The sequence below is a fragment of the Cryptococcus depauperatus genome, chromosome 5, assembly GCF_001720195.1.
Source record: "Cryptococcus depauperatus CBS 7841 chromosome 5, complete sequence".
In the NCBI taxonomy this organism is placed as follows: domain Eukaryota; kingdom Fungi; phylum Basidiomycota; class Tremellomycetes; order Tremellales; family Cryptococcaceae; genus Cryptococcus; species Cryptococcus depauperatus.
In genome coordinates this window covers 46,050-67,322 of record NC_089472.1, presented here as the reverse complement: position 1 = coordinate 67,322, position 21,273 = coordinate 46,050, and the positions used below count along the sequence as shown (strand labels likewise).

The window sequence follows — 21,273 nt, the reverse complement described above, 5'->3', positions numbered from 1 at the left end:
ATGCATCCATGCTCAGTCTGAGTTGCGAAAATTCTAAATATGCAAGAAGTAAAATTTAAAAAAGAAAATAAACCCTACAACATCCAGGATTCCTTTGTGGTCTCCCACTCTGGTAATAACTACGCGCTCCCTTACTTAACATCAAAGATCGGAAGCGTATTGATGCTTAAACAAAACTATGGTTGGAGATACTAATATTCTCTAATTGACAAGTATAATCTGTCCCAAATACCAACACCAACCTTGTCTTTTTTCGAAAGCTCATTCTTCAAAAACTCTTTTATAATCGTATATCCGAGCATTGAAATGTCTGTGCAATCAAGAGAACAACTCAATGATGGACATGATAGTTCTGGAGAGCGACACGCAGAAGAGGAGAACCTAGAGGATACTGCTGGAGACACTCATTCACAGTTACAAAACTCTGACCAGACCCCTGCTCATCAACTTCTCAAGCGAAGACCTCCGCCACCCCAAAGAGGCATTCTAAAGCCACCGCCTCCACCATCCAAACCAACTTTTGGAAATCGTCTAAGGGATATTGTGGGTGGAGCTGTCAATACTACGGCAAAGCTATTCGATGGGCCAGACGACACAGCGGGAGCTAGGTCTTCTGGACGAGAAGCTGAAGCAGCGCCACCCACAGCTTCGTCGTCGAGAATGTCTGCAGGAGTTGAGGGAAGTCAGGCAAGCCAGCGAGGTGGACTGTCTAGTTTTGGTGGCAGGCTGGCTCTTGGTTTCAACCGTTTTGTCCAACCTCAATCTCAGCAAACACTTACGCCCAATTTCCTCTCAGTCTCGCGGCAAACATCACCTTCATCGCGCTCTGCAGTACTTTCTGAGATGAGTCCGGCATCAGTGATAGACGACGAAGGTGGAAAGCCTCTCAAAAAGGCTGCATTTGTGCTGCCCAGTTTGAGTATAACTTATCCAATCTCATCGTCCTGTGAACCTTGGTCACAAAAAGTCGTTGAAGACCGTCAACGTGTGCGTATCTTCTTTATTTGCTGTTGGATAATATTAATCAGAAGACCAGGTTGAGGATACACATCGACAGTTGCTATCTACCAGTGTTGGTCCAGAATATTGGACACCTCAACGACTCATCTCACTTTACGAGACGGCTTGTCGTGGGAGAGAAGAGAAGCCTAGAATAGGCATTCTTCGTGCCCTAGAGGCAAGTCTGTCGTTGGTCTGCGTCGTATATAGCCCCTAACATCATCGGTTTTGTTACAGTCCATGCCGCCTGCACCTAAACCACGAATCCTTCATCTCATTCTTCAACCTGTTACGCCTCATTCTATCGGCCATCCTTTCGAAGCCCCGCAGCAACGTCTTGAAATCCCTCTCACACGCTTCTCTGCTCTTGCCCTTTCTGATGTTCTTTCTCTGCATATTGGTTTGACAAGCTTGGCTTTGGAAGAAGGTGCAATAGAAAGTGAGGATGCGTTGAAAGCTATTCTTCATGGTCTTTTGGTCAGCGGAGGGCTGACGGCTCTGAGTTTGAAGGGCTGTAGAAAGGTAAAAAGCGGGGGATGGAGAATGGTGGCTGTGTTTTTGAGAAAGGTTGGTCAGCCTTTGATTTGCTTCACATTGATAAAACGGAAAACTGATGAATAATGGCTAGGCTCATACTTTGAAATCCCTTGATCTCTCTGAAACTACCTGGGACAAAAAATCTATCGAGTACTTGTGCCGATCCCTCAGCTTGTCATCTGTTTCATGTGGTACATCACCACAAGCACCAGATTCACGGCCAATCTCGCCTCTACATTTCCATCATAGGACTGCATCCCCATCACCAACAAAACATCAATTAGAACCAGATAGCTCCTTAGATTCCAAAAACTCACAATCGGAAATTGAAGGGATCTCACAACACGATATTGATCCTAAACAGGACAAGACAGTGCAAGACGTCTTGAGTAAAGATGTTAATGATGCTCATTTTAAAGAGAGCGAACGGGATCCCTACGGGTTTTTCATTCCATCTGCACCTCTTCTCAAGCCTCTGTCACCAGTCTCCCCCCAACACACTCACCTATTTACCCTCCGTCTTGACGCTTGCGGTCTGGGCACCAAGCTCCCTCTATTGGAAACTCTTGCTCATGCTGTTCGTTCGTCCAATTTACGAAATCTGAGTCTACGTAAGAACAAGATAGGTGTGGCGGGCGGTGTGGCGGTGGCGCTCATATTGAGAGATTGGCCTGATGGGGCCATGTCGCAGCTCAGGAGTCTGATCGGCTTGGAAGGATTAAATGGAATGAGCGCATCTTCTAGCGACACATTGTCGTATCTTTCGAATACTTCGGGCGTCATCGGTGCGAGTACCACAGGAGAAAAGTCACAGTATGCGCCTAAAGTTAAGGAGTCTCATACAGTCAACTCAACATCAAATACAGCTCCTGCATCAAACGTTTCACTATCCAAAACTTCCACCCAATTAAAAGAGTTCCAAGCCGAAAAGGATTTGCCTCCAACACCGGCGTCAACAGTTTTAGAATCAGGCTCTACGCCAAAGATGACACAAGCAGGAGCAACTAGTATGGCCTTAGCAAAAAGTGTGAAGGCCTTGGAAGGTGTAGAGAGAATAGGAAAACTTGTAACGCTCGATCTCAAAGGCAATGAACTCAAGGTGAGGGCTCCACCTTATTAAGTGACGAGACTGACCAGATTGATAGACTGGAGTCTCATACATTGCTCAAGTGCTCAAGCGTAACCGTACCTTAAAAATTCTCAATCTGTGTTCAAATTCCATCCCATCTAGCAGTCTGACATTATTAGCTGAGAGCTTGAAGTACAATACTACTCTTGAAACACTTGACCTTTCGCAAAACCCATGTGTGACACCTTCATCTGTTCTTTCTTTACGTGTACCTCTTAGCATAAACAAGTCGCTCAAACGACTATTCCTTAGAGAAACAGGTGTCAATGACGAAGGTGCGGTCGGATTAGCAGAATGTCTTGACGGATCGCAAAGCTTGTTACATCTTGATCTCACTGAGAATTCCATTGGCAGAGCTGGAATTTTGGCACTGAGCAAAAGTCTAACGAAGAACACAACATTGAGATGCTTGGATTTATCTCAATCAGCGAGAATATCTCTCCATCTGACCGACTTGTTGCATGAAATTTTGCACTACTGCATACGTAATACCGAACTTGCCGCCAGTCTTGCCCAACAAACGGGAACTAGCAATAGCGAGAACACCAGGTTAGCTGAGATTTGGAAGCCTATCAAACAATCTTTACTCGTTAAGGATTTAAAAAAGGTAGAGGAACAGAAAAAAGAAAAGGAAAGAGAAAGAGTTATTAAAAGTCCTGAGGGGAGAGCAAGAAAATATGTCTACACGCTCTCGGTGGAAAGGGTTATAGAAGAGAGTGTGAGGGTCTCAAATCTTCTGCAAGATTGGTTCAACGTGAGGGAAGTCTGGACATCTGCTGGGGAAAACAAGAATGACATTGCCGAAAAACTTGATCGGCTGTACCTTACATGCACTGACTTTGCAACACTCTATCATCATGGTCGAGTGCTTAACGAGAGATTAATGGAGATCATCCAAGGAACGAGTGAAACAGAGAAGATGGAAGAGCTGTTGGAATTGAATGATGTTTTAAGAAGTCGGGTGGAGTTTGGAGAGACATTTGATCCTCCAAAGAGACGGGTCAGACGAGTGCTGCTGCCCTCAGAAATCGTACCCACTTTGTCTTCTTCCAGCCTTGAGGAGCCTCGACAACATCTCTCACCGTCACCATCCTATTCAGGATCTCCACGCACCTCATACCAATCCGCTTATAATCACGCAAAGGTCTCAAGTCTAGAGATATCTTCTCCAAACTTTTCAATAGGTGATTCGGATAATGACTCTGATGCGGAAGAACTCGATGTCGGCTCATTAGCTCGTCGTTCTCATTCAACTAGAGCTACATCTGTGTCTGCCTTTTCTATCGATGAAATCGCCACGGATATGACGAAAAAGGGACCGAAGAATGATGAACCGGATTCTGCATTGCCTGATGAGAGCATGCAGAGAGAGATTGAGAGAGGGTTGATGGAAGCTCAAGAAAACATGAAATTCCCACCTGTGTCTTCTCTCACTCTAGACGCTCAAAATCTATCTCAAGTACAGGAAACGACTGGCAAGGAATTGATTTCGCCTGTGGAGAAAACGAGCAGAATGTGGCTTGAAGAAGAAGGAGAGATCTTTAGAAAAGGCGTTAAACTCGGTGTGGTCGATGATCTCGAGCACGAAGTAGGGAAAGCAGGTGAGGGAGTCAGTGGCGAAGAATTGAAACAAGAAGTGTGCCCTTTCTTTTTTCAACTCAGCGACTCAGAAAAGGCTTACAAAACCCGCAGATCCTCAAAACCCCAGTGGTACGGACAACGAAGCGAGTTATACCTGTTGAAGAGGGGGGGGATCGAGGTGAGAATGACGAAGACTTTAAGGACGAGGTAATTGAGAAAGAGAAGGGTGATTCGGATTGAAATATGTAAGACTCTCTCGGTAGCAAAATACCTGCAGCGCTGAAATAGTTTTGACAAAGCAATGGACACTGAAATATTGTCAAAGTTGTACCATACAGAAGACGACTAGCTTATGTGGGCATTCAAATTTATTTATTTTTTGCTCCTAACGAATCATGATGATGCATGACCTTTGGTAGATATTGCTTGCATAGTGCATCTCTCCTCACTTTTGCAATCGCATCTAGAATCCATTTCTATCCATCCACCGTTCTACCTCTATTCTTGCCTTTTCATCCAACTCCTCTTTCAAGTCATCTGTCACGATCAGGTTCACACTTTTTCCCTTGTCAGCTTTTCGCATTGCCCAAACGCTCTTATGTAGATCATTCTCTGCATATTCCCTGACCAACCTATTGCTCGTCGATAGCTCATTCATACGTTCTGCTGAAGTGATGAGCAAGATTGGGAAAAGGGGCTCGTATTTGAACTTTGGCCATTGCCATCCATTTTCACTCCCTATCTTCTTCGTTCTCGCATCCCGGGTATCATCATCTGGAAGGGGATCAAGAAGGACCAAGCCACTGGCAGGAAAATCTTCGATATAAGCTTGGGCAAGAAGAGTCGATTTTCCTTGGGCAATAATGATGGGTGGGAAGGGGATAGCAGAGAGACGAATTTGGGAGGAGAGGGCCATAGACATCTGCACAAAAGTATTTTCAGAAGAGAGTGGAGCCGTAATATCTATTTCAATGGCAGTATAACCTTTTTCTGCAAACATGCCTGACCAATCTCTCCACCTTGAATTTATCAATAGGTGCATCTCAAAAGGCAAAAAGAGAGCAGAAACTCACTCTCCATCTTCCTCTCCTCCCAATCCTCTTGCTCTCAAGAATATTAATGGCCAAGGGCTCTCCCTTGGTGCCGCTGAACTTGGTTTTCTGAAAAGATACTTTGTACATTCTGCGTCCGACATTGACTTAGATGTGCTGCTGAAAAACGATGAAGAGCGGAGAGGAAGAACAGCAGAGAATCCCAATGAGAGAAGTAATGGCCGATAATTCTTGAAGATATGGTGAGCTTGGGTGTGTGATATTGGCATAATGGAATGTAAAAAGATGTAAAAAAAAGAGAGAAAGAAAAATGAAGGAGATGAATAGGTTACTACCAGTGATGTCATAATAAACATTTGTAATATGTTATTGGAATATTGCAAACAATCTATTATCTACATGGCAATGTACTTGGGATGGAACATCCAGGACATTTACAGGATTCTATGATACACTTGTTTTGTAAAGCAATATGACGGATCTCTCCATACTCTACAGCCTTGCCACCAACGCCGGCAATTGTCCTTCAAAACTCAGCAAAGTCCTTCCAATAAGATAATTAAACTTACTCATACAAACATCTCAAGACCTGAGACCCTCTGATTTCTTCAAGACATCATTGTCGAGTTTGCTGTTCTCCTTGCTGTGGACACCTTGATCTTCCTCTTTACTCTTGAGGTCCACCTCTCTCGCGTCTATGCTCTGTAGAGCACTCCCAGGTATTAGCTCTCCCGGTATCGTTGTTACATCATCTTTTGCTAGCCCTTCGAAAAATTCATCCATGTTGAAATCACTCTCGCCCTTTATCCCTTCCTCCATTCCCACAGGCACGGTGCTCGGATCAGAATTCGAGCTTACGCCAGTATGACTATCAATAGGCAGATTCAGGCCCATCGAGCGCACAAGGTCATCGATACCTTCTTGCAAGATATCTGCTTCTCTGGAGACATTGTTTGCACACTGATACGAATTGAAAAAGTCAGGATTTTGTTGCAAGAGCTCAGGTTGGGACGGCAATGTTTGGTTGTTAGAGGGAGTATGGGGTAGTGGAGAGAAGAGAGCAAGAGTTGGGTCGTCGCGATCCCCCATCTCAATACCTATACCATCAGACAACCCACTAGAGTTATTCGCGAATGTATTACCAGATCGCCGAGGGGTAGACATAAGGCTAAGGGCTTGGCCTTGTGTCGATGAGGAGAGTGAATTCAAGAACATTTGTGCGGCAGCTGGATTCTGTAAAAGTTGACCAATGGTGGTTTGCAATAGACTAGGATCTATATTGTATGCCGCTGCCGCACTTTCCGCGCTTCCAGGACTAAGAAGAGGTTGATGTTGATAAGCCCCGTAAGGAGCCAGGGCGTTGGATGAAGTTGGAAGAAGATGGTCAGTATTTGATAAGGGAGGAGCATTGGTGCCCAAAGTAAGATCATTTTTGTTGTCATTGAGACTGTACGGCGTGACTGATGATTGCTGTAGGGAAGGTAGCGGTGAATCCTCAGAAGGAAGAGTCTGGAAGCGGGTCTCCTCTGAGAGCGAACGAGATGAGTGTGATGGGCGTGGGTACTGTGAGCCTGATTAAACCATCGTATGAGCACCAATCAATATTACCAGTATCAGGACCGACTAATTTCAACCAACTGGTCATCATCCTCGTCCGCTTTACCTTCAATCATTCTGTCCAATCCCACTCTCCTTCGTTTCTTAGCACTTCCAGTCCCTAGATCCTCTTCTTCGTGGCTCCCTTCTTTAGGCCGTCCACCTACCCCTCGTCTCATTGCCTCTTTCAGGCCTTTTAAGCCTTCGCCTTCGGTACCAAATAACCGCTCCAGAAAAGAAACAATGAGATCAATTGTTTCTTCATGCTTACGTTGCTTTTCCTGGGTTTCATATGCCTGTCTCCAGAGAGCCTCGTTGGATGCTTGAAGCTTGCGGAGGTCGGTTGAGATATTGGCCTGAGTTTGGCGAATTGCAGCAATACCGCTATGAATTGCTTGTAAATCGACGTTACCTCCTGGAATGAGCTGTCCGGCTTCACCTTCCGACGTCCCGTCAGTGATTAAATATTTTCCGCCCACCGCTGTTTTGCTCATATCCGTAGATGTCGATGCTTGGGTTGTAGATGCTGATCGAGTGTTGACTGCACCTGGTAAACCAGAAGGAGGCCGGTTGTTTTTACGAGTGACCTTTGCAAGCAGCTGTGGTTGATTACGCTTGAAATAAGGATTAGCGAATTCCCATAGTTCTAGAGGCGTCTCATTTTTGAGTGCTCCAGATTGAAGGTGAGGTACTTTATCTACATAACATTGGCCTTTTCACATTTTCCGCCCAACGAAACTTACGAAAACCGTACCTGCGAGAATATCAACTTGAGTTCATAGATAACACGAAAACTTACATATTCAATTGACGAACAAAGCTGGAAAAATTTGAATGTTTAAACCATCTAGGCAGCAATTCCCTTCCAAAATGCTCAGCATTGGGTACTAACTGCTACATTAGATTGAATTTTTCACATGAAATCTGACCCACCAAAGAACGAGTCACCATTCTTGCCCCAGTAGATAAGCTCGTCTACTTCCGGATCGCTGACCATTGTGTATAGTTTGTTGAGGAAAGCAGGTACTTTTAGTATCTCTCCATTCTCTTCTACGCTGAGACCTGGTTTTGTTATTGCAAGGGAGGAGTTTGGCGGCAGAGTTGCAAGCGTTTTGAGAGGTGATGGATGCTCAGATGGTGAAGGCGACGAGCGATTTGATGATGAATTAGATGGTCCTGCAATTGCATAAAGATTTGTTGTCATTTTTGTAGTGGTTTAGAAAAAGATAAAAATACAGTAAAGAGATTGTAGGTCTTAGTTGATTGGGACGCCTATTTAGGTATCTGCAACAATAAAATAGGCTCGCAATGAAGTGGAGGTTCTTTATTGTGAATAAGCTGTCATGAATAATACTCGTAATTAGAATGCACACTCTGTACGAAAAGGTCACAATAATGCAATCCGAGTTGCATTCCTATTTATTGCCTATATTCCATGCAATCATTCCAACGTTATGACAAGGTGTTCCCTTGATCTATTCACTTTTGAATCAGGTCAAGTTGTACTCTCTAAAAGCGGTAACAATGGATCAACCTTGCAGCATTGATCATTACTGCAGGGGTGATGTGAGAACGAGACTTCTGGTTTCACATGTGCGGCGGGGATAAAGATACGTTCAGATGGGCATGGAGGATGCTGGATATACCGTTTGGAGTTAGTCCGAAATGCAAACCGCCACCGTTATTCGTACATTCTAATCTTCTTAAACATCTTGGTGCAACAGGTTTGGGACGAGGCGATTTGTTTACACATATTGTAAGTCTCCTAACGCATTCTGTTGTTTCACATTGGTTTTTTCTTGCTCAGCGCTGCATTTCGAATAATACAGCTTCGTCTGCCATCCTCAACTACGCTCACGCATTTGTATATCAGATCGAGACGTTTTCAACGGACAAGGAAGAAGGAGGGATATTCGATGGGTCTGAGGAAATGTGGCTGGAAGGAGGTAGAATTGGTGGTTGGTAAGCTTAACAGAGAAAGAGGGAGGGTATTTTGGATCAATAGAAACGTTGGCCCTGGCAAATAGAGAGCTCAAGAACGACAACTAAGTATTGTAATTGGTTCATTTGTAACCATTGTTTCTTGCCATTTAGCGACACATGACAAGGTTTTAGTCGTATACAGTAGATCAGACAAATCGCTAGATACTTGCTTATCAATGTGTCTCTCCTAAACTACGTTTTTTTGTATATTCTTAGGTCTCAATACACACTTTCATAACAAACATTGGGCTTTTCCTGTTGTACTGTCAAGATATACATCAAATCAAGTACATCTATGGCTTCATCTGTTCGTTTGCCAATAGCCAATCCTCCATTCTTTTAAATAAATAAAGCTCTCTTCTTGACAATGCTCAATAGGCTTCTAAGCAACAAACATTAAGCTTGTGTCAATTGCTATGATAATACAGCCGTCAGTTATTGACATTTGGGGCAAAGAAGATTCAGAGGTGACTTTGGTCGTAACGGTCGTCTTCAATAGCATCGTCGAAAATGTGATTCAGACTTACGGTGACAAGCGCTTAACTGCGGTTTTTGGGTATATTTACCCTTCATCTCTTCTCTGATAGAGTTGAGCAATTGAATATAAGTCTGTTGCGGATTTTTGTTGAGAGCTGCGATAAAAGCATATGACATAGCTCCTGTGGCCTTACCCGCTTCTTGGGTATCAGCACTCTGTAACACAATCAGCCAACAGCTTTTGTAAGAGAGGAACAAGGAAACGTACAGTCTGGTCATCACGGCATCCGGCCCACATGATAACATCTGCAGGACTGGTTTTCGTCTGTTTTGTCTTTTCGTCTGCCTGCTTCGCTTCCCAAACTTGTTTAGCAGCACCAAAGAGAGATGACATAATTCCGCCGGTGTCTCCTTTCAAAATGTCCATGCCTGTAGACAAGAGACCTTGAGATGCTTCAGCCATAAGATCCGGTTCTTTTATGGTACCGTTGATAGAGTACTGCATTCAAAGCCGACAGTGAATATCAATCATCTAGCTGAACTAGGATATACGTACGACATAAGGTAGATCCATGACAGTGGCACTGTGGCAAGAGTCAAAGATTGCTGTCAACCTACAGCCAGCTGGAAGAGGAGTTACAAGAAGTTCGTGACTGTTCTTCATCAATACACACACTCTTTGTCATCCAAACAAAGGCTCACATATCATCATCAATCAGAAGGCCAGCAGATTCATAATCGACCGGACAGATTGCTGGAAAAGGTAGGTTATTTTTCAAAACAATTCACTATACACACCTTCATCGTCATCATCTACCTCATCACCGTTGACGTCTTCTGTCTGTGTTCCGTGGCCCGAGCTACCGTTCTGGTTACTCAACCGAATCATTGGGTGGGCATTGTCATGACGTACTAGTGGAAGAACAAGGCATCGTCCCTCTCAGCGCCGCTGACCAACCATTTCATTGCTCGGATGATGTTATCCCGAGTAGGCATTGTCCGAGGATCGTTCATGTCATCTGTCAGAATGACAATGTTTTCTGGACGGTAACCATAATTGGCAGTAATGAATTTTTGAACGTTATGTACATCATTGATACATCCAGCAAGCTCAGCAGAGGAGCCAAAGTAGTTGACACCGATGAGAAGAGCCTTGCGTTTGCCGACACCTAGAACCAAGTGAGCAATATGAACTCATTCTGACCAACAAACATACACTGGGAGTATTCAAAATAGGCCTGCGCAACTTCGCCAGTCTTAGGATCTGTAAATTGTGGACCGTAATGCTGAACTTTGCGCTGTCCACTATCACCGTAATTATAATTGGCATTGGGGTAGGGATGAGGCTGTTGAGCATTGAAAGGGGCAGGAGCTACATATCCAGCGGCTCTGCCAATTCATCAGTAAACCGAAATCGAAGGTTTTATGCGACTTACGTAGGCTCATACTGCTGAGGAGGTGGGCCGGTGGGATAATCATAACCTGCTTCTCTATACCCATTGTTGCCATAGCCTTGTTGGTAGTCTTGGTTCTGATTGTGATTGCAATTGTTCTGAGGATATCCACCATATCCATCCGCGTATCTGCACATAAGCATCAACATAACCCAACAAAACATACTGGTTGCCCCCATTCTGCCCACGATACCCAGTATCTGCAGCCCGGTTCTGACCATGTCCACCTCCGCCGCCCATAAGATTACCCATCATACCGGTGACCCTACATGGCTGTGTTAGTCTCCATCGACAACATTCACAACACATCTCTCAATATCGGCGAATAAATAAACAAGAAGACAAAACTTGCATTCCTATGGCAGCTGCATTGCCAAGTCCTCCCAAACTAAATATACACGTTGTCATTAGCTAACCCAGCCTCACCCTGGAGAAGTTTAAATGCGTACCCCTCGGAGAACTCTTGGCGACCTCGGCCATACTTTTCTTCCTCTTGCCCTCGGTAGCTTTTCTCAGAACCAGAACGTGAATGGCGGCTTCTTTCACTGCTACTGTCGCTGGATGAGCTGGACTTGTGGTCACTGCGTGCTGGAGAACGTGGCTCTGAATAGCGATCCTCGTTCAAGCCAGAGTCGCGCTCTTCATAGTATCCCTCGTCGCTGTAATCAGACATTTTGCAGAAAGTCAAGACAGAATGAAAAGAAAAGAATGAAATGAAATTGATCCAAAAGTCAAAGTAAATGGATTACACAGCTCAAAGGAGGGTGCCAAGGATAATGGAATCCGCTGAAATCTGTCACTTTGTGGCGACATCTTGCCATGCATGCAAGGGTGTGCAACGCATCAGATTAAATGTACTTGAAATGGGTAATTATGGTAATAGAAGATGTTGTTAGTTGTATTAGAGATGTATTTCTAATCAACAATTGTTATATCAGTCGCGATGACAGGGATGGACCGACAGACATTGAGGTCACGTGATTTTGCTGCTATGACGTAGAGAATTGTACGGCCGTTCCATTTTGTCTTTCACATTTCCATTTCTTCAACTAAATCATCAACATGTCGAGTTACGATTCATTCCCAGGCGAAATGATATCTCAAGCCCAATTCAGGCAGTCCATGAAGCTGGTTAGGCTGCAGATTGCTGTGCCTATTTCGGGTAGGTAGATATTAGTTGGAGGATGTGGCAGAGGCTAACTCTTTGTGGAGTGCTTGTAGCGGCGGGGACGAATTTGGTCTGCGCCTTGGCTCTCAAGCCTGGGCTGGGTATGTGTCTGCAATGACGAAAGGTGTATGTCTAATGGGATGGCGAAGCCGGCATCAATGCCCTCTATCCCACACTACTTACGCCCAACGTATTTATGATTGAGCTTTACTGGGCTCTATTGTTTATTCTTGAAGGTGTGCGCGATCTGTTTCTTGGTTTCTTATGCTGATGATTTGCCTAGTCGGGTTCTGTCTTGTTCTCTTGACTGCCAGGAAGGAGGTAACCAAGGTACATTCTCTCGGGCTCACTACTTACACCCAATATCGGTGGCAAAATAGTGGAGCACAGAAACTAACAGCTTCGAAAATAGAACATGCTTGTTCATGGGGTTGGCTTGCGGTTTGCAATTGCTAATTGGCTTCAAGCTATCTGGGCGGTGTTCTTTGTGAGCCTTTATTATTGTTGTGAAAGCAATGGACTAACATTGCGATAGACTCTACAGTTTTTCATCGGTGCTGAAATCATTCTTCTTCTCAATGCTATAAACATGTGAGCAATCTATACTGTTGAAACAGCTTTTGACTTTTCTCAGTCTATCGATCCACATCACGCTTCTCTTCTACCCCCCTACGCTTAAGCACCCTATAGATGCGATATTCATTCATACGCCTATTACAATGCTACTTGCCATTCTCTTCCAGCTTGATTGGCTGCACTCTGGCTTCATCTCTCTGGGGTGGATTATCAAAGATGAGACGAAGTGGGGCAAGTATACCTGGCAAGCTGTCGGGTGTGTTGCAGGTGTCAATGTTGTTTCGGCACTATGGGCTGGCGCCAAACGGTTCTAGTATGTTTCCTTCTCTAACCGTCGGATTCTTCTACTTACGCTGCATAGTCTACTCACTGCTGCCTCAATCTACCTTCTCCTCTCTCTTTTGTTTTCCTCCCCACGCACTAATCCCACTCTTCCAACCACCGCCCTCCCGAAACCAACACCCCTATTGATAACTATCTTTGCGTGTTTGGCTTTGCACCCCATCACCTTGATTGTAGGTATGGCGTGGAAAAGGAGTTTGGAGAGACAAGGGAGAATCAGGCTGGAAGAAGACGTGGAGAGGGTTGAGGAGGAGAGAAGAGAAGCAGTGAGGCACGATGGGCACTAGTCGATGAGACTGGAAAGAAGATGTAACCGGGTGATGATTACCCAATAATATATTGACTATTCTTGCATCTGCCTCGAGCACGATTACAAGAGGCATACCCTGAGATAGAAATCCGTTTCTCTTTTGCTCTTATTACTGCATTTCCAACAGGTTAATATGTACAGCAACAACGTGATATGCCAGACTGAAAATCTAACAAGTATCACGGCGCAAGCGACAAAAGGCTGGTAGTGGTTAACATATACTAATTCTTCAACTGTTCGTAAAATGTTTCTTTCTTTACAAAAGTGACAGATAGAAGAAATGTCTATCGGTAAAAGTTAAAATATCTTAGAACATCACTCCCTATCATACATACTGTCATAATAGCCTTTACCTGCAAGCTGTAAAGATTAGTAGGAAGAAATGAGCCATTGTCATGAATAATAGCAATAATTAAAATCCACGCTCTGTACCAAAAGGTCACAATAATGCGATCCGAGTTGCATTCGTATTTATTGCCTATATGTCATGAATATTACCAATAATTAATATCCACGCTCTGTACTAAAAGGTCACAATAATGCAATCTACGTTGCATTATTATTTATTGGCTATATTCCATGTCATAGTTCCAAGGTTCTGACACTATATTCCATGGAATAATTCCAAGGTTATGACAGCCACCTGTAGTCTAACATCTTGTAACACAACAGGAATAATCTTGAAATATCTCAATTTGTACTATGTAGTAGGAATATATAAGCTGGATTGTAAAAAACCAAGCATAACAAAGTTGGAGATGCAGAATTATCCAGGTGTATTTCACAATTTCTGACCATGAAAGTTCACAAAAGCACTTATTTGATCAAAAACTATTCAAGACAGACACTTTTGCATTCGAGTAGAGACAATAGCAGGATAATCGTTAGTAACGAGAAGGCCAGCTAATCTCTCAAGGCACAAGTTTGTTGGATTTGGGTTAAAACAGAGTTGATCAAGGGAGTTTGCCAGTTGGACAGTTGTACACTATACGATTAGACTTGTCATTGTACCTCTAAAGACATGAGCATTACATAAATTTCAAAGTCTAGAGATGAGGATGTGGAGTATGGATCATCCATGGGATATTGGAACAAGTTGAAAGACACCTCTAGAGCTGAATCAAGACTCAATATCCAACCAGCCATGATGCTCACAGCTGGAGGCAGATCAAAATCTGATTCAATCGACAAAATCATCTGCAAGAAGAAGCAGGTTCAGAAAAGAAAAAAATGCTTTAATAAGTTTAGAGATGCGGATGTTGTGAAAGCTGGACGGCTGTGTACAATGTAGTCAAGATTCAGGCTCTATTGTAAAGTCGCGCCATAATGGGCTTTCTACGAGCAGATCACAACCTAAGGTAACACCAACGATGTCTGTTCATTCTATACTTGTTACTTTTCCCACACATCCTTGACTCATTGTACATCGAGAAAAGTGATTTGAGTTTGAACATTTACAATATCACAATTCTCAAACTGTGAGCTGGTACTCATACTCGTCGCTTCCTGATTGCGAAATCCAAAGGATCATTGCGCTGCGCAACATCAGCATTCGCCTTATACATTAATAGATCTTGATATAAAAAACAATAGCTGAAAGTGCGGAAGGGGCAAAAGATGACTCACGAAATCATTATTCCAACATTTGTAGCTACGTTTGCGCCTCCATAATAGATGTAACCGGTATATTCAGGAGCCATGTACTTCAATATCAACACACACTTTGACGGCATCAGTTTGCTATCCTTGTCAATACAAGGCAATTGGACGTACAAGACTGCCAGCCAGACCACCCGCCATCATTGCTACCCCAATGAATAAAACTATTCTAGCTCGCCATGCTGCAGACCCTTCGGACGCCCATGGGTCAGAAGAGAAGGCTGAGGATAAATGAGATTTGTCGAGAAGGGAGGTTATGATGAATCCGACTGTAAGGGATTTGCTGTAAGCATAAAGTCAAGCATTGACTGACAAAGCGGGCATGTGGGATGTGAGCAAGAGACTCACGAGTGGATATAATGGCAGGAACCCAGTCCACAAAAGATATGTGGACTGGGACGACATCGTAAGGAGCATCTGCCGGTGGCTTGGCATGCTTTGAGAGTGTACATGCGTCAAATAAGATAAAATAGGAGAGAGCAAACTGATGCTAGTTAGCATCAAGCCTATTGTTAAACCCGTTTCACATACAAGACCTCCAGACAAGTAGGTGCCCACGGCGCGGGACTTTGGGCCCAGTTCAAAGTGAGGCAGGTTGAACCGAAATACACGGCGAGGGTCATAAGCAGACTATATCGCGGTTATCGAAGTCCAAGAAGGGTAAAGTTTAGCTTACATGGGGAAGAGACATGATGAAAGAGATTCAATTCAATTCAATATAAATGTTAAATTAAGATCTATTGATAAATAGAATTAAAATGGAGATGTCAACGTCACTGATCCGTAACATATTACGTAACAGACGCAGGATAGTATTTCTACGCGTCTTGCTTTTACATTTTCAACTTTACATTTCTCGGCAGTGGCCACAACCCAATAAACAGAATGGGTATATCTGGGCTTCTTCCTCTGCTAAAAGAAGCTCAGGTGGAAGGCCATGTCTCGCATTTTGAAGGGAAAAAGTGGGTCTAAGTAAGAGCCGACGCATATGTTTACTGACAAGCGCATCAAAGGTTAGCGGTAGATGTGCGTATAGCCAACTCCGAGTGATGACTTGTTGTAATGTTGCACAGGCCTATGTATGGCTCCACAAAGGCGCTTTTGGGTGTGCTGAAGATTTGGTTAAAGGTCGCGAAACCCACAAGTGAGTTGCTAGTCAGAAGCCAAACGCGTCAAGCCAACTTTTTCGTGAATAGGTATGTTGATTATGCAATGTACAAAATTCGATTTTTGCGGCACCACGGTGTAGAGCCTTTTATGGTGTTTGACGGCGGGCCATTACCTGCGAAACGAGGAACTGAAGTGTCCAGAGCTAGGTAGGTTCCATTGGACTTTCACAGCCGTCTCCTCTTAAAAAGATTAATAATGATGTTGATAACTCATAGGTCGAGAGCCGAAAACCTTGAAAAAGCTAAAGCTTTAGAATCTCAAGGGAGGAGCAAGGAAGCAAAAGAAGCCTATACGCGTTGTGTTGACGTCTGTCCAGAAATGGCTTATCAGCTTATTAAAGTATGTTTACATTACGTTAACACCGCTGATAAATCCAATTGCTAGGCACTGAGAGCAGAAAACGTTGATTACGTAGTTGCACCATACGAAGCCGATGCTCAGCTGTGTTTCCTCGAGCGAGAAGGGTATGTCGATGGGATTATCACTGAGGATTCAGATCTTCTCGTTTTTGGATGCAAATTAGTAAACAAGCGTATTTGATAACCTTTCACAACAAGTGCTGATCTAGCGACCATCCAGGTTGTTTTCAAATTAGATCATAATGGTCAGTGTGTTTGGATCCAACGCGATCGTCTGGCCCTTGTTCGGGAATTCCCCATGCATGGTTGGACAGATCTCCAGTTCCGGCGAATGGCTGTAAGTGTTACTATGACTTTTACTGTCGACTTAAAGGAAAACTCAAATGTTTTAGATGCTTTCTGGATGCGATTACTTGGAATCATTGCCTGGTATAGGTATAAAGACCGCTCATCGTCTTATGCGTCGTTTCAACACTATTGAAAAACTACTTCAGCACCTTCGTTTGGAGGGCACTCCTGTTCCGTCAGACTATCTACCCTCTTTTAATCTTGCTGAGCTTACATTCCTACATCAAAGAGTTTATAGTCCATCTTTAGGTCGACTGGTGCCGCTAACCCCCATACCAGAAGGTGGACTTTGCGACGAGGGAGAAAGATGGATAGGAGAAGATGTTGAAGGGGAAATCGCTCAAGGTATGGCAAGAGGTGAGATATGTCCAGAAAAGAGATCCTCTATGAAGGACTGGTGGCCTAATTTCCAAGGACGAAAAGTTGGTAAGAGTAAGGACCTTGAGACTAGTAGCGTAAGCGGAATCTCGAGAGCGTCAACTCCTTTACGAAAGTATGGCTCAGAAGGTCCAATGGATGCATTTGTGGTCCGTAAGTGTTCCACAGATCTCTTTTTAAAGACCATTGCTAATTGCGTCGCCAATGCTAGGTTCAAAGTTACCAAAAAAATCTCTCCCAAGACTGGCCAGAACTACCTCTGGTCCATCTAGGCTGTCCCGCCAAGTCCATCGGAATGCTTCGTCTCGTCCTGAACAGGTGAAGTCTCCAGAGATTGAGGTGAAGTGGATAAAGTCAAAATTCTTCAAAAAAAGTCCCACGCCTGAGCTTGACATTGATAGAACCTTGAAATGGGAGAGTAATTCTGAACAACATGAAAAGGATGGAAGAGAAGCGGCTGAGAATGGCCTTGATGCCACACAGCTTTCCGAACCGCCCGATGCGATGTCTCGTTCTCTCTCACCGGCTATATCATCTCTCAAAGATGAAACTTCGTCGGTCAAGAGTTGTGTCGGTACGCTGGAGTATCTCACTTCTCCAGGACCTATCTTATCTAGCCCGCCTGTCTCTTCGCCACTAGGCCGAGAAGTTTCTTGCGAGAAGACTTGGAATGCAGAGTATCAAAAACAAGGTGTTGCAGAAACCATCAAAAAAACTAACCTCTCAGCCTCCACTTGTCGTTCGCCATCAGACCGGTTTGATGTTGAAATAGAAAGCAGTATGACAGTTAGCAGGATTCTGGTCCCAGCTCCAACAAATCTGACGACACTCTCATCGTCGTCGCAAATAATCTCTTCTACGTTCGATAGTCAATCGCATCTGATACATGAGGGAGTCAGGACAAAATTAATGTCAAAAGTTAAGGAATTTAGTAGTGATACACCACAAGAAGAAGAATTAACCACGCCGTCGTATCAAACAGCGACCCAAAATAGAAAACGTTCAATGCCAGTGAAGAAAAGTAGAAGGGGTTCAATGAAGAGCGGCGACGAATATGAGGATGATGAGAATGAGGAAAGAAGAAGGGAAAAGGCAAGGTCTATGGCAAATAGTTGGAAAATGAAATATGCTTTCAGAGTACGAACGGAAGGGCAGAGTGTACGTGCAGCGTATCTTTTCCGTACTAACGTAGAAATTGTACTAATTTCCGTCTGCGGTTAGTCCTCTCCCACATCAGATGCTGTTGAGAATGAAACATCAAGGTCTGGGTTGACAAAAGCTCATCTCTGTGCATCATCTCGGAATATATCTGCACCCAGAGCACTCAAAACTCGTCCACCAAACTTACCTCAATCAACGTCCGGTATCTATCCTGTGAAAGAATTGACTTCAAAACAAGCATTATCTACATTGCAAAATGCTAAAACTGTGACAAGTAATGAACAAGAAATTTCTGAAGACCCAAGTCGAGCGAAATGGACTAGTGATGAGGACGAGAACTGTCATGATGACATTGGGACCTTTGATTCATCGCCGCTATTACTCGCAGCTGCCCCGTCCAGTGTAACTTCAAGATGGACGCTCAATGCTTCTTTGAATGAGAACAAAGACACAGAAGTCGAGTTAAGCATTGGAAAAACGTTAGGAAAGCTTGAAAAATATCGATTTGGTGTGAGGCGGTAGTTTGTGAAAGTAATTGCTAGCATCTGAGCTCTTAGAGAAGGGGTCTAGTGGATCAAAAAGATTCGAATGTTGTAACATGTATGATAGCGCTCTTGATGTATAGTGCATCTTGCATAAACCTTGTAATTAATTTTTTTTTAATAACTGAAAACTTGGAAGTCGCAATGAAAGATTTTGGTGATGGGATCAATAAAAGGTAGGTGGACATATCCGCCTCCGATTTTTGGTACAACACTCTTATTATTCATCTCCTCATAACTTGGCTTTCTTTCTATCCCAAATTAAATCGCCATTTCTAAGATGAGGCAAACTCTGGTACTTAGAGCAACGCATTACAAGCCCATGATCAAGTTCCTGGGATCCAGAAAAAACATTCCTCAGTGTATGTTGCGCATCATAAACTGACAGTCTGCTCAGAATAGTCATCTTCCATTATGACGGTATCCAAACAAGAAAAAACGAGCTGTTAATTGTATGAGGCTGACAGAGAACTTATAGCACCACACAATTCTAGCCCTCATCCATATGCCCCCAAAGACGTTAAAGATTCTTTTCCTAGTTTTCTTGCCAAACTCAAATCTAGCTCATCTTCAATCAATTCATCTTCTACATCACCAAACGGATTGGCATTGAGGCCTGAAGACGAATTCAAACCAACCGGAAAAAGAGTAGACTTTGAGAACTTTTGGGAAGCGCCTGGATATCTATGGGTGCCCAAGGATGTTACTGAGAGGGAAATAGAAGCTGTTATGGTACGTCTTGTTTGATTTGCAGCCACGGCACCATCAAAAGTATGAAAGAGATTTAATGCGAGATGAGACTGAGGAGGTTAGCACGAAGCTGACAGAGACTCATAGAGCGGTGGTGCGACTGACATTCGATCAAAACCTTAGACGCTCAGTGTGCGATTGAGTGTATGCATATTCATATCTAAAATGATGTCTAAGACTTTCAATTGCAGCAATAAATTCAACCTCAAGAACTGAGGCTTGAGGCTTAGTTTTGTTTAATAGGCCAAGTCGAAGTGGCACAACGACGTAACAATACGGCTTCCAACTATGCCTCTGACGATAAGCTTTGGTATTGACATCGTTACGTTCTCTTCGAATACTTGTGTACACACTCCAAAAACCACCCCATATCCTCGACTTTTACGTTGGGAGTTATGCCATGTCCGAGATTTGCAATCCATCCTCCTCCAGCTTCCAGCCATCTGGCGCTTAATCGCTTCACTTCAGCTTCAATGCCTTCTTTACCACCATAGAGGATACAGGGGTCAAAATTGCCTTGTAAATTTACTTTTCTGCCCACATATTCTCGAGCTTCAACAGGATCAATCGTCCAATCGAGGCCTAAAGTGTCATAACCAGTGATGGATGGATCGGCCAGTTGACGAAGAGTACTAGGGGCATTCGCCCCTTTTGCAAAAAGAGTAATAGCAACACCAGGGTGGCCGAGAGAAGAAAGGATAGATTTGACTTTGTGGGAGATATGCAAGAGAGGTGGAAGAGCAAATTGTATGAATTGATGAGGAGTAAGTTCACCAGCCCAAGAGTCAAATACTTGGAGCATCTACAGAGAAAATCAGACACCACGAAACAACACAATAAACCAAACAACACGTTACCTGGGCTCCAGCTAATACCTGACCAATGAGTAGATCGGCACACACTTCAGCGATTCGATGAAGCAACTCTTTACTACTCTCTGGATATTTGTATAACCAACTTTTGCTTTTTTCAAAAGTCTTGCTACCTCCGCCCTCACACATGTAAGCCATAAGCGTCCAAGGCGCACCACAAAAACCTATCAGAGGCACACGGCCATCTAAACCTTTTCGAGTGAGAGTGATAGCCTCAAAAACATATCCCAACTCCTTCTGAACATCAATGTCTTTATTTAACCTTTTTAAATCCTCTGGAGTTACAAGAGGCAGGGGCAATACAGGGCCTTTGGAAGGTTCCATAAGAACCTCCAACCCAAGAGCTTGCGGAACGACGAGAATGTCACAAAAGATGATAGATGCGTCTAAACGTGGATACCTGTCGATTGGCTGAAGAGTAAGAGTCGATGCAAGGCTAGGTGTCTGACAACACTCAAAGAAAGAGTGATCTTTGCGAAGTTGGAGAAATTCTACAGGTCCAACATGAGCGAGGGTTTGTAGACAGAATATAGTTGAAATTCACCAGGAAGATACCTCCCAGCCTGTCTCATAACCCATACTGGAGCTCTTTCTGTCTCCTCGCCCTTTGCAGCCCTCAACAACAAGTCATTATTGAGCGGAGGAAATTGAATGTCCTTCCATGTGTTGATGAGATCGAGTTTGGGTAACTTATAGTTCATTCTTGGGTAATACTGAAATCGATATTTTATAATGAAAATAGAATTCAGAAAAAGAGGTGGAAGGGCGGAGATTTAGCAATGTCCGACAGGTACGTGTATTTGTCTTTGAAAATTCTATTACTTTACAGC

At 43.7% G+C, this 21,273-nt stretch overlaps 8 protein-coding genes across 8 annotated transcripts; 4 read left to right on the top strand and 4 right to left on the bottom strand.

The window, feature by feature from the left end:
• Window positions 1-306: 306 nt before the first annotated feature.
• L203_104173 (uncharacterized protein) lies at window positions 307-4,595 on the top strand (the record flags this gene model as incomplete). Its single annotated transcript, XM_066213561.1, has 8 exons — window positions 307-987; window positions 1,037-1,177; window positions 1,237-1,566; window positions 1,628-2,635; window positions 2,682-4,301; window positions 4,358-4,375; window positions 4,467-4,491; window positions 4,546-4,595. The coding sequence occupies 8 exons, from the start codon at window positions 307-309 to the stop codon at window positions 4,593-4,595; spliced, it is 3,873 nt and encodes a 1,290-aa protein (XP_066069658.1).
• A 114-nt stretch (window positions 4,596-4,709) lies between these two features.
• L203_104172 (uncharacterized protein) lies at window positions 4,710-8,098 on the bottom strand (the record flags this gene model as incomplete). Its single annotated transcript, XM_066213560.1, has 9 exons — window positions 4,710-5,265; window positions 5,320-5,545; window positions 5,737-5,822; window positions 5,868-5,904; window positions 5,952-6,869; window positions 6,923-7,591; window positions 7,638-7,648; window positions 7,694-7,781; window positions 7,828-8,098. The coding sequence occupies 9 exons, from the start codon at window positions 8,096-8,098 to the stop codon at window positions 4,710-4,712; spliced, it is 2,862 nt and encodes a 953-aa protein (XP_066069657.1).
• A 1,161-nt stretch (window positions 8,099-9,259) lies between these two features.
• L203_104171 (uncharacterized protein) lies at window positions 9,260-11,481 on the bottom strand (the record flags this gene model as incomplete). Its single annotated transcript, XM_066213559.1, has 12 exons — window positions 9,260-9,291; window positions 9,405-9,570; window positions 9,623-9,853; window positions 9,911-10,007; window positions 10,057-10,108; window positions 10,153-10,214; window positions 10,268-10,523; window positions 10,571-10,743; window positions 10,791-10,937; window positions 11,002-11,073; window positions 11,161-11,196; window positions 11,258-11,481. The coding sequence occupies 12 exons, from the start codon at window positions 11,479-11,481 to the stop codon at window positions 9,260-9,262; spliced, it is 1,548 nt and encodes a 515-aa protein (XP_066069656.1).
• A 389-nt stretch (window positions 11,482-11,870) lies between these two features.
• Window positions 11,871-13,181, top strand: L203_104170 (uncharacterized protein; the record flags this gene model as incomplete). The annotated part of the gene is made up of 8 exons (XM_066213558.1): window positions 11,871-11,970; window positions 12,021-12,077; window positions 12,126-12,212; window positions 12,260-12,306; window positions 12,389-12,463; window positions 12,512-12,567; window positions 12,611-12,865; window positions 12,914-13,181. The coding sequence occupies 8 exons, from the start codon at window positions 11,871-11,873 to the stop codon at window positions 13,179-13,181; spliced, it is 945 nt and encodes a 314-aa protein (XP_066069655.1).
• A 1,494-nt stretch (window positions 13,182-14,675) lies between these two features.
• L203_104169 (uncharacterized protein) lies at window positions 14,676-15,554 on the bottom strand (the record flags this gene model as incomplete). Its single annotated transcript, XM_066213557.1, has 6 exons — window positions 14,676-14,739; window positions 14,831-14,925; window positions 14,978-15,132; window positions 15,212-15,347; window positions 15,395-15,493; window positions 15,540-15,554. 6 exons carry the CDS (start codon window positions 15,552-15,554, stop codon window positions 14,676-14,678), a joined length of 564 nt encoding a protein of 187 aa, XP_066069654.1.
• A 194-nt stretch (window positions 15,555-15,748) lies between these two features.
• On the top strand, window positions 15,749-18,801 carry L203_104168 (uncharacterized protein; the record flags this gene model as incomplete). The annotated part of the gene is made up of 10 exons (XM_066213556.1): window positions 15,749-15,825; window positions 15,877-15,889; window positions 15,937-16,007; window positions 16,060-16,179; window positions 16,249-16,372; window positions 16,418-16,555; window positions 16,613-16,729; window positions 16,785-17,271; window positions 17,330-18,276; window positions 18,340-18,801. 10 exons carry the CDS (start codon window positions 15,749-15,751, stop codon window positions 18,799-18,801), a joined length of 2,556 nt encoding a protein of 851 aa, XP_066069653.1.
• A 342-nt stretch (window positions 18,802-19,143) lies between these two features.
• On the top strand, window positions 19,144-19,694 carry L203_104167 (uncharacterized protein; the record flags this gene model as incomplete). Its single annotated transcript, XM_066213555.1, has 3 exons — window positions 19,144-19,183; window positions 19,300-19,553; window positions 19,659-19,694. 3 exons carry the CDS (start codon window positions 19,144-19,146, stop codon window positions 19,692-19,694), a joined length of 330 nt encoding a protein of 109 aa, XP_066069652.1.
• Window positions 19,695-19,893: 199 nt separating this feature from the next.
• Window positions 19,894-21,144, bottom strand: L203_104166 (uroporphyrinogen decarboxylase; the record flags this gene model as incomplete). The annotated part of the gene is made up of 3 exons (XM_066213554.1): window positions 19,894-20,373; window positions 20,429-20,934; window positions 20,988-21,144. The coding sequence occupies 3 exons, from the start codon at window positions 21,142-21,144 to the stop codon at window positions 19,894-19,896; spliced, it is 1,143 nt and encodes a 380-aa protein (XP_066069651.1).
• Window positions 21,145-21,273: the final 129 nt, after the last annotated feature.